Below are 11,461 nucleotides of genomic sequence, written 5' to 3' on the forward strand. Positions count from 1 at the left end.
ATCGTTCACGAAAATTTTCAGACATAGATTATTAAAAATAGAATCTATCGATTACTTATTTTAAGTATTTTAAGCGATACAACCTAAGGGTAATCGGTCCTCGGTTCGGTCAGATTCCACCTAGGTATAAGGAATTGGACCGGTCCCCGAGTAGTCTAATGAAACCGGTGAGCAACATAAACTTTAATTTCGTTTTAGTTTACATTTAAGAAATAAAAAGAAATGACCGGTTGATATTTAGATTTACATTTAAGAAAAAACATAATTAAAAATAATCTATCCTCTGGACAGGCCCGGTTCCCCTAAAATCGAAAATCGAATCGAAAATCACTAATTCCAATTGAGCATCAGATTGGCACCCCAAGGAAGTAGGCCAAACCAGCTAGTTCGATTTGATCCGTTCATCTTGTATACTCCTAATATCAGCATTAATTTTAGGATAAATATTTTTCAAATTATTCATTTTTCACAAAAGAAACGTTACCTAAAACATCGAGAGTTCTTCCTCCCCCACCAAAAAAAAAAAAAGGAAAGAAGGCTGTGACTTTCCCAAATTGGTCTTATTCAGCAGTTCAAAAACAGCATAACTCTCCAAACCGTGAAACTCACTATTCAAAATGGTGTCAACTGTATAATATAAGCACACCTACTTATCTTCTCCCGTAGCTTTGCTTTTCACATTTCCCTTTCCCAAATTTCACTTCTTCTTCACCTATACGTTGCACAACATTTCATTTGTATGTACAAACTTCCCTCCTGTATCTTACCAGAACTCAGATATGGCAAACCATGCCTACTTCTATACTAGATGCATGGGGCGTGTTCATCGCATGCGTTGGCGCTCTACTGTTCCTCCTCAGAAAACTGTAGCCGAGGTCGATCACGAGCCGTCTAATTAGACCCGATCCTCGCTTCGCTCTCACGTAATAATGCCCCAGAATGTATGCTATTCCCGCTTCCCTGGCTTCCATCAGTGCGCGCAACTCCTCCATCGCTTCAGGATCCATCTTCGGGCTCCCCGGCACGATGAACCTCACTTTCTTCCTTGACCTGGCCTGTGGCGGGGGCGATTTTATCTCCGTCTGCTCTGACGAAGACGTTAATTCCGCCATGTCCTTCTCATCCTCGCTCATTTGGATCCCATCGGGATGAGAAGAACAGGTCCCTACCACTGTCATCTTGCCATCCTCCTTCGGAAAGCCCCCATTCCCAGCAGCGGCGCCCATGCCCTGCGAGCGTATGAACTCCGCAATGCTACACACAAGATCCCTCTCGAACTCCACGTCGTCCTTGTGGACATCTCTGTACCCATAACGCACAATGCACCGATAAATCCTATGCTCCCTCGAACCGATGCGGCCCACAAGGAACCTCTCCTTGTGCCTAACGTGCGGGATTGGAACCGACTTGATGCAGAGGAAGACCAGGACCTGGTGGAATGCTGGTAAGTTGGTGATAAAGTGGGAGAAGATGGCCGGAATCCCGTGAACCAGCTCAGTGTGGATCAGCCCGATTCCTCGGACACGCACTATGCCCAGGGTAGGGCCTAACCCGAGAATCCAATCGATGGAGACCTTATTCTGAAGATCGTACTCGTATGCTTTGAGCGTGCCATAGTGCCAGACATACATCACCAAGAGGAAGACCGATGCTAAGGCGACCGGGACCCATGCTCCTTCAAAGAACTTGATGAGGGAAGCCGAGAAGAAGAGCGCCTCAACAGTGCCGAAGAGGAGTATGAAACATACCGCGATGACAACACTCTGGTGCCAGCAGAGGATTATGACGAGAGACATCAGACACGTTGTAACCAGCATGACTGTTATAACTGCCAAACCTGTCATGTATAAAGCACATGGTCAGAGATACACTCAAAAGAATTGTATTTTCTTGCTGAAAATCTCATCTAACTCCAATTCTTTTTCTCCATTGAAAGTGCTTACAAATTACAATGACCAAAGTGGGGATGATTAAGGCGGGTTCGGGAGGATCTTGGAGCGGGATTCCAAAGCTCACTAAAGGTATGGTGGTTCATGAGGGTCTTGGAATGGGATCCAAGTGGAGTGGGACGCAAGCCACACCACAGAGCTCTAAAGCTTGAGTGGACCAGCAGATAACCTGTATGGCAATTTAACAGTGGTGCATCTCTCTAGATAGGGAGGATGATCTACGCGATATGACACCGATCTTCATGGTAATCGGTATAGTTGCTATCTATAAGTATCATTTCAAGCAGTGCATATCAACTTGTTGCAAAATGAGGTAAGCAGAAAACTCGTTTCCACCCGAGTTGATATCAGAACCTTAAATTTCGCGAGTTGTTTGCAATGAAAATGCTGCGCGAGAAGTTTCTCCCGCCAACAAAGGGAATCTATAAAGTAAACAATCTGTTACATGCTCTCCGATGAAAGAGTTAAAAAGCTCTACTGAATGCAGAAGTAACTAATATAAGACTGGGACGAAAATGAAGAGGATCGTCCAAGTTGTACCTGACGCATTCCCCATGTGCTTTGTGTCTCTGAAACCAATAGTGATCGCCAAACACAACACCATCAAGATCCAATTAATCTCTGGGATGTAAATCTGGCCATGAATTTTAGATGATGTGTGCACTATTTTAACTCGCGGGAAGCAACCCAGAGCAGAGCACTGTTTGATGATTGAAAAAGTTCCGGTGATTATGGCTTGGCTTCCCACAACAGCGGCGAGTATGGCAATGGCCAGCACTGGCCACCTTAACTTCTCTGGAACAAAGTGTCCGATAATTCAAGGGTCCCTCTATCAGAACATGCAGTTGGGAACTGTAACTAGAAAAAAGAGATACCCACCTGGTACAGATACATAAAATCCAATTCTATAGTCGCTTCCAACGATGTGATGCTGTGAGAGATATGCGGCCTGCCCCATGTATGCGAGAATCAGGGATGGATAGACCATAGAGGTGAAGGCAATCTGCAAAATGGTGAAGGATCGTTAAACATTATCCATGATTTTACGAAAAGTACAATGACTCAAACTCTACCATATGATTAGATCATCTAACCTCGATGTTGTATTTATGGAAAGATGGAAATTGATAATATCTCTTAGGAATTCACTCAGAGTTCATAACTCATTAGAACAAAAAATGGAGAAATAAGAAAAGACACTTCCGTTCGTGTTACCCAATTGGACCATCTTCTGAACTGAGTTTACACTGGAAGAATCACCAAAATAAAACACCTTCACGGGAGTGTAAGGTGCAGGTGGGTTACTATGGGATTTGAAATGAATTGGATGGCATACCGCGGTTAAGTTTCACTGAAATTAGTATTGCTAGACAGACGCCGACATACATGGCTGAGAGTAAAGTACCTTGATTGATAGTTGCGAAAAATGGCCTAGATCAGCAAACATGGCTTCAGAACCTGGATAAAGTATATGTTTCATGAGCAAACAAGCAGATCTATTCTGAACTCAGACATCGATGGTCATAACTATCAGTGCACTTACAGATTTACCTGTTATACATAACAGTATTCCACCCAGGGACATCCAACCTTCTCTTCGAGTTTTCCTTAAGAAGATGTATATATAATATGGTGAAAGTGCCTGATATATATGAGGATTCCACCTAAATATATTATATAACCCGATGGCACTGATGCACAGGAGCCACATTGTCATCACAGGTGCAAACAAGAAGCCAACTCTGTGGGTGCCATAATGTTGAAGGGCAAACAAACCGATCAGTATGACACAGGCAACTGGTACTTCTACGTCTGCAAAACTATCAGATTTTCAGGAGGTAGGGCAAAGTAAAGGACAAGTCAAGTAAAAGTCAAGGCAAAATTCAAATACATGAATAAGCCCATCTTAGGGGGACACCGGCAAACAGTTACAGGTAATACAGCTCTTACTAAATAGTTCCGGAGCGACTTCTTTTGGCACAAACTACTATCAGTTCGAAATAACTTTTTGTATCGAGGGCATTGTGAATAAAACTACTTATAATTCACAGAAAATTTACCCAGAATTGCCTATCAAAACACATGCAACTCCAAGTGCCAGGTGGTGGCACCTTCAGAGAGTAAACATGATCACCGGTCGATGAAGACAACCAATGGAACGGAAACCTGGAACTTTATTAGGTATTATCCTAACCTACAAGCTCTTAACAATATAGCGGAAAGGCTCAGCCTGAATTTAATGCAAAATCACCCCGCTATGCTGACCCTAAACAAGGAATTTCCAACTTGTGTCTTGTTTAGCTCAGAACTCGAATTGGGCCATATGGAATCCTTGCCCTTGACATTTGATTTGAGGCTCAGTAAAAAGGTCCATCAAGAAAGTAAAGCATTGTGGCACTACCCTCTAGCACATACCCAAGTTTTTCTTCCATCAGTACTTAAACCACCTCACGCTGAAACTAGATAGGCTACACAGTCGTCAAACTTACGCATTCAAAACAGAACTAATTAGACATGCATGCATGGGTCAACTCAAAGACAAAATAAGAGAACCAGCTATAGATTCTAGCTAGAAACTAACAGGTGATACTATGTCTGCTGTGAACTTTATCCTTTTCCCACCCACCCACCCACCACCAAAAAGCAAAAACCACTGCCATTCATAAAATTGCAACAGATAAAGACTTGCATCTACGATTTAACTGCTCCAAAAAATAAGACCTAGAAATCCTTTATACAAGTTGTATGCATTAAATAATGGAGGTAATAGACGGTGTTTCAGCAAAGCTTCCTTTTTCCAATATGAGATCATGAATAGATGGTCCAAAAACGTCCTTCATATATGATGATTCAAATTCCTATTCAGCAGGTATTACCGAGTCAAATGTTCACGTAATTGCCTCAACTACGGTGCTAAACGAAATCATACTTTAGGATTGGATAAAATCAAACTGACAACAATAAATTAGTTTCCTTTTTCCTTGGTAAAGTAAAGGAAGAAGAATGAACTCAGGAATTAGGCTAGATTAAGGAAAACTTGAGGAAATTCAGGCTTCATCTGTCTATAGCTGACTTTGTTGGAATATAACAAGTCCTAGCTAACCATGTCAACGTCGTTCGTCCCAGAAGATGTTGAATTATGCAATTGGGCAGTTAGACATAATCGAGTTGCACTGAAACTGAGTCGCTCCTGGTAAATCCCAGTCATTATTGTAAGATTGGACTTTGTTTAACAACATTTTTGGCACCAGATGCTAAAGCCAGAATCGACTTTGGAACTAAGTTCTGCACCTTCTGAATGTGGAACTCAAGAGTAGCACCAATACCAATCGTAGGGATTCTCCACTGGACCATAGGGTCACTAATTCACAGTAGTAATGCGTCAGGTCATGGCCAGCAAGTTCAACTTCAAGCTAGTTTAAATGGTAAAACTATGCTGCTCCAGTAAAAAAGTACAGTTTAGGATGCCGACATAGGCTGGTCTCCATTGACCAGTGGCGGTCCATTCGAACAACTTGAGATGATGGGTAGGAGGGCAACTCTGAAGATGACAATTTGACTGAAACCTCCGAGTAGCTGATGTTCAAATGATGTTACTTAGAAGCTCGGGAAAACAGTGGCCATATTAAGGAAGTTGGAGAAGCAAAGAGAAGCACGAAAACTATCAAAACAGAGAGATTGCCATGGTTTTCTCTTCCTAAATCCCCTAAAATCTGAGCTGTAAACCCAAGTTCAGGTCCGCAAACTGAAAAGGGAATCTAACTGGGGTGTGATTTCAGATGCCAGAAAGAGAACAAAAAGAAGAAGGTTCCTCCTCTACCGTTCAACCAATTTATGCTCACAAATCCCATTTTGGATGATGCTGAAAACTTACATTTATGATGCTCCTTGGACATAGGAAGTTCCAGGCCTGACACTGCTGAGAAAACTGCACCGCATAAAAACAATCTGCTTTAGCATCAATCACCTGAATTTTCAACTCAAATTTGGTCGAACAGCCGTACATGCCAAACTCCAAATCTTAATCCAAGGAGGCCCCAAGAACAGACCATAAATTTTGCAAGTTCCCCACTTCAACAGAACTCAAAAAACAATAAACTATGCCGACCAAAAGTTCCCAATCTTTCAAGCCCACTAGACGGTCCTTTCTCACGGAAAACTACAGAAAAGAAATCCCAAATAAACAAACGTATCTCAGACTCAATTTTGAATTGAAACTTCAACTCAACCCCAAGATTACAAAAACTTGAAAACCTCCGGAAAAAAAGGGGGAAAAAGAACAGGGGAAAATAAAAGCTAATCCGCACCGAAATTACCTGAAATAGCCGGCGTGAGCACACCGTCACCAATCACCATGCAAGCTCCGATCAGAGCCAGGACAAGCAGCAACCTCTGCAACACGCGGTGCCTCTCGAGGGTCGACTTCAGCTTCGGCCCGAACCCCGACTTCGGCAACGAGCTTGCGCCGGCCCTCTTGTACTCGGAGAGCTCCTCGTCCGCCACCTGGCAGTTGGGCAGCGAGTTGACTCGGGCGTGCCGGCACAGCAGCGAGTAGAGAGCGAAGGTCCCTCCTTCTCCGTTATCGTCGGCCCTCAGCACGATGAAGACGTACTTGAGCAGAGGCACCAGGGTGAGGGTCCAGAAGACGCAGGACAAGACGCCGTATATCTCCTCGTTGGTCTCCGAGTGCTGGATGTCCTCAGCGAATGCGCTATTGTACACGTATAGTGGCGAAGTGCTCAAGTCTCCGTACACGACTCCGAGGCTTTGATAAGCCAGAGTCAGGACGGTCCTCCACGACTCTTTCTTCTAAAGGAAACCCAAAAAAGAAGAAGCAGAAGCAAGAACATGAAACTGATAATTTTCAAGCATTTCATTGATGGGGCCAAAAAAAAAAAGGTGAACTTTTTTACCTTCAGATGATCATTCTGACGATTCCCAGGTTCCAAATCCATGGTGGGTTTGCTGTCAATCGATGGAAAGAAGCATTTTTTCAAGAGGGAAATCAAGCAGAACCCTTTCGTCGCAAATCCACGCCCAGACCAAGAATGCGACTATTCTTTTCAAAGAAAATACGCAGTTTTTCCAGGAAAAAAAGGAGTACGCAGGCGCAGCTTCGACAAAGAGAGATTAGTAGACAGTAGTTGAACGACCCTCAGAATCAGACGGGGAATGACAAAGGTGATGGCCACCGAAAGCTTCCGAGTTAACGCTGGGGAGAACCTGAATAAAGAAACTTAAAAGAGATTTCAGAGGAGGATGGAGAGATTTCGTGGTGAAGACGGAAGTTTTGAGATTTCGGCTTTGGTTCAGCCGGTGTTCTACCGTGCACTTTGCTATTTCGTAGTTCAAGAGGAGAGAAGAGAACCATCTTTATCTGCCATGATAATGATTGTCTCTGTCTACACGTCAAGGCTTGAAAATGCGTTCAACATCAATCAAAAGGCCAAATTTCCAATGGTAAAAGGTTATGCAGAAACCATAAAAAAAAAGGTAAAAACTAGTGTAAACAAATTTTTTTTTTTTTTTCATTTGTGTAATGATTCCAGGACCTTTGCTCCGTTATTTTACCTCGTATCTAATTGATTTATTATTTTCTGCCAACCTTTGCTCTTTATTTGCGAAAACGTTAGAAACTAATCTAATTTAATAGACATAACAACTTTCAAGATATTTATAAATATGCTTAGTTTTACACATTTGCCTCAAGTATATTTTACAATATACACTAACCTCCCTTATTATGCATAATCAAAATTTAAAAAGTTACTCTCGACTATGGCTACTCTACCCCTCCATACTCTTCCTTGTCCTTACTTGGTTATTCTCCAAAGGTGTCAATTCGTCTTGGAAACCTGACAGTCCATCGAAATTGCATAGAGAACCCATAAGCATTCTTCCACCTACTTTTCGACACCAGTCTCTACATTCACAACTTCCTACTAGGAACATTTCATATGAGTTGGCAATCCAAATAATGGGGCACAAGACGAATCCATTTTAATTTCTTGAAAATGAAGGGATGAGCGGTAGACCTAGTAAATGAAATCGTTAGGTCTAAAATAGGAATATCCTTCTCACACCCAATGCGGTGGCATAAATGCTATTATACGAAGCTATCCTGTGATTAGGGGTGTGCATTGTCCGGGCCGGTCCGGCCCCAAAGATGGAACGGGGACCGGACCGTAGTCCCGGTCCGGTCTCCATATTTTCGGGACCAAGGACCGGACCGGGACCGCTGGTCCTGGTTCGGGCTGGTCCCGGTCCGGTCTCGGTCCCGCCCGATGGGGACCGCTAACTATTGAAAATCTAGTCAACTTAATAAATTATGCCATGGTAAAAACATAGCGACTCACTATGATTTTTATGATCGACGAATTTAACCAAAATGTTCGAATTCAATACAAAATCCAGCCATTACATGATAAAAATATCACCAACCGCACTCAAAAAAGCCTGCAGAGAGAAAAGATGACCAAAAACAAGATGGAAAATAAGACTAAAAAGAGAGTCTTGAGGAGGAGAGTGCAACCGTGCAAGGTTGGGAAAAAAAATGGACAGTGGACTTTTATTATTCTGTTTTGTTTTTAATTTTTTTTTGTAATTGTATATATTTATATATAAATAATTATTTATTATTAGCGGTCCGGTCCGGGCCTGTCCGGTCCCAATACAAGAAACCCGAGGACCGGACCGCCCATCCACCGGTCCCATTTATTGGGACCGGGGACCGGACCATCCACCTCAAGGATCGGACCAACCCGGCCGGTCCGGGCCGGTCCCGGGCCGGTCCGGGCCGGTCCCGGGCCGGTCCGGGCCGGTCCCGGGCCGGTCCGGTTCGGTTTGCACACCCCTACCTCTGATCCACAGTAAAACAAATATCGTGTATTTCACATATCAAGTATGCACGTACACTAACCTCCCTTATTATGCATAATCAAAATTTAAAAAGTTACTCTCGACTATGGCTACTCTACCCCTCCATACTCTTCTTTATCCTTACTTGGTTATTCTCCTAAGGTGTCACTCCGCCTTGGAAACCCGAGAGTCCATCGAAATTGCGCAGAGAACCCATGAGCATTCTTCCACCTACTTTTCGACACCCGTCTCTACATTCACAACTTTCTGCTAGGAACATTTCATATGAGTTGGCAATCCAAATAACGAGGCACAAGAAGAATCCATTTTAGTTTCCTGAAAATGAAGGGATGAGCGAGCAGCCTAGTAAATGAAATCGTTAGGTCTAAAATAGGAATATCCTTCTCATACTCGATGCGGTGGTGTCAATGCTATTAAACGAAGCTATCCTGTGATCCACTGTAAAACAAATGTCGTGTATTTCACATATCAAGTATGCACGTGCAATGATTCTTTCATGTTACTTGTAGCTCATATTGCTCATAAGGGCTATAAGCTCGTCGGCTCGTTCTCGTAATCTCGTAATCTTTAATTGTTACTCGGGAACGCTTTTTCGTAAGCCCTAACGTCGCTCGGGAAAGACGACGTCTCGTTCGTATTGTCACCTTCACAGGAAATGACGTCTTGTAATCTCATAACAAGGCCAACTCCGGCCCCCCGTCAACGGTCTCGTAATTCCCGTATAAATGCCAATTCTGGCTTTCGTCGCTCCTTAGGTGGCAATAAAGGAGCAATTATTTTATATTTTCATATGCACACACATTCTTTCACATACACAATCCTGTTTATTGTCTTTTCTTGTTATAAAAAATGTAGGTTTTGAAACCAAATGACGAAGGATCACTTGAGCCTTCTCCAACCCGACGGAATTAGCTTGGTGGGACCCGGACTAATTCGATCGGTACCGATTAGTCTTGGCGACTCCCCTTTGGTCCCCTTTCAAGTATCCATTTCCTTTTTCAATGCTCGATGAATGTGATTTGTGATGCAACACACATATCAGCACACAATCAATGCAACACAACATCAAGCATTAAACAGACATTACTACCTTAGAACTAGTAATCTCATTTACCCGGTATCCGAATTACGATGTCCTACATCAAGCAACAAGAAAACAAGACGAAAAGTGGTGTGACAGTTGCGACGGCATGAGGTGGTAGCAACGTGAGGCGGCAGTGGAAGTCGGTGTGGGGGAGAGGGGAAATCGATAGGGGCGTGAGGGAAGAGAAAGAGAGGGGGAAAGGGATTAGTTTTCGTGTTGTCCAATTAAGGGACCATATCCTATTTATAGACATAAAAGTTAAGGTCTTACTCAACATGGTACTATTATTAGTTAAGATGTCATTTTCATCATTTATTATCATAGGACACTTAACTTAATATGATTGGTCCATCTTGAAACTTATCTTTCTTAGGTTTCTTGATTAGCTATTTATTGACATTCTATTGGTTCACTTGTCCGGTGGATATGTATCCTTATCTTATGCATTAAATTTGATAATGACTTGGTGTTTATCTCTTATCATTAATGCTTGAAAGTGACATTGATTTTATCCTAGCATTAACTACTTGAAAGGGACATCGATCTTATCATATCATTAATTAATTAAAAGCAGCATTGATCTTATCCTATCATTAACTATTTGAAAATTACGTTGATCTTATCCTATCATTAATTACTTAAAAGCTACATTATTCTTACCATTATCATTTAATGATTGAAAATGTCATTATTCCATCTTTTAGAAAAACTTTATTGCCTTCGCATTGACTCCCATATTCTATTTGATTTATAAATATCAATTCAAGAACTATTTCTTCATATTATATTTTCTAATACAATATTTCAAAAAACTTCATAAATAAGTTAAGTAATAATTTCCTTAAGAAATTTCGAAATAACTTTCTCGAAAAAGTTACGAAATAGCCTCTTATAAAGGTTCCTTAAAGCATATGACAAGAACATTTATTTTATTCTCTAATTATTCCTAATGTTGGGATAATTCCGGATGTCACAACTCTTCTCTCTTAAGAAATTTCGTCCTTGAAATTTGAACATACATGGGTCCTTAATTGATGTAGATTCTCGCTTTTCTAACCGCTCAACCATATCTCCGTTACGCCACTCTAATACATACTTCTTTGCCAATACTTTCTTTGACCTTAGAGTATCAAAATATTATCGAAACAAGACCACTACATCCATCTTACTTTTGTCTCAACTATCGTTATCATACTTAAGACCATTTAGAACTTTCGTAACTTCCTCTATGGTTATTATTTGTAATAACAATTCCATCCAATCAGCATATCGCAGATTACCGATATAACTTTCTAAAATTCTCGTAATGCTTCTTTTACTCAATTTAATTTCAAACTTTGAAGCCATTTCGAACATTTGAAACGATGCAACTCTACTTTCGAAAATCATTTTGTTCACAAAGTACAAAATAATTTAGTTTGCAAACTGCCAATTGCGTAATCAATTTAATTCAAAACTAGAACGTTTCCAACTTTTGACAATGTTTTGAATTTTTGAAAATGCTTAGTTCGATAACTTTTTGCATTTTGAGAAATGTTTCAACCTTTCA

The 11,461-nt window shown here is 41.5% G+C and overlaps 1 protein-coding gene across 1 annotated transcript; it reads right to left on the reverse strand.

Annotated features, from left to right (window-relative positions):
- Window positions 1–521: 521 nt before the first annotated feature.
- LOC115734488 (potassium transporter 6-like) lies at window positions 522–7,297 on the reverse strand. Its single transcript, XM_030665307.2, has 8 exons — window positions 6,863–7,297; window positions 6,266–6,758; window positions 5,824–5,877; window positions 3,501–3,761; window positions 3,355–3,407; window positions 2,829–2,952; window positions 2,490–2,744; window positions 522–1,837 (listed from the first exon to the last, which is right to left on the reverse strand). Exons 1-8 carry the CDS (start codon window positions 6,902–6,904, stop codon window positions 774–776), a joined length of 2,346 nt encoding a protein of 781 aa, XP_030521167.1. The 5' UTR covers window positions 6,905–7,297; the 3' UTR covers window positions 522–773.
- Between the last annotated feature and the right edge of the window lie 4,164 nt (window positions 7,298–11,461).

The sequence above is a fragment of the Rhodamnia argentea genome, chromosome 6 (genome assembly GCF_020921035.1).
Source record: "Rhodamnia argentea isolate NSW1041297 chromosome 6, ASM2092103v1, whole genome shotgun sequence".
Lineage (NCBI taxonomy): Eukaryota > Viridiplantae > Streptophyta > Magnoliopsida > Myrtales > Myrtaceae > Rhodamnia > Rhodamnia argentea.

What these genes read in the sequence shown, in the direction of transcription:
- LOC115734488 (XM_030665307.2), bottom strand. Translation starts at nt 6,904, where the DNA reads ATGGATTTGGAACCTGGGAATCGTCAGAATGATCATCTGAAG. An exon ending in ATTTTATGTATCTGTACCAG is followed by an intron (nt 2,745 to 2,828) that starts GTGGGTATCTCT and finishes ACTTTGTTCCAG; the next exon opens with AGAAGTTAAGGTGGCCAGTG. An exon ending in GCACATGGGGAATGCGTCAG is followed by an intron (nt 1,838 to 2,489) that starts GTACAACTTGGA and finishes TATACATGACAG; the next exon opens with GTTTGGCAGTTATAACAGTC.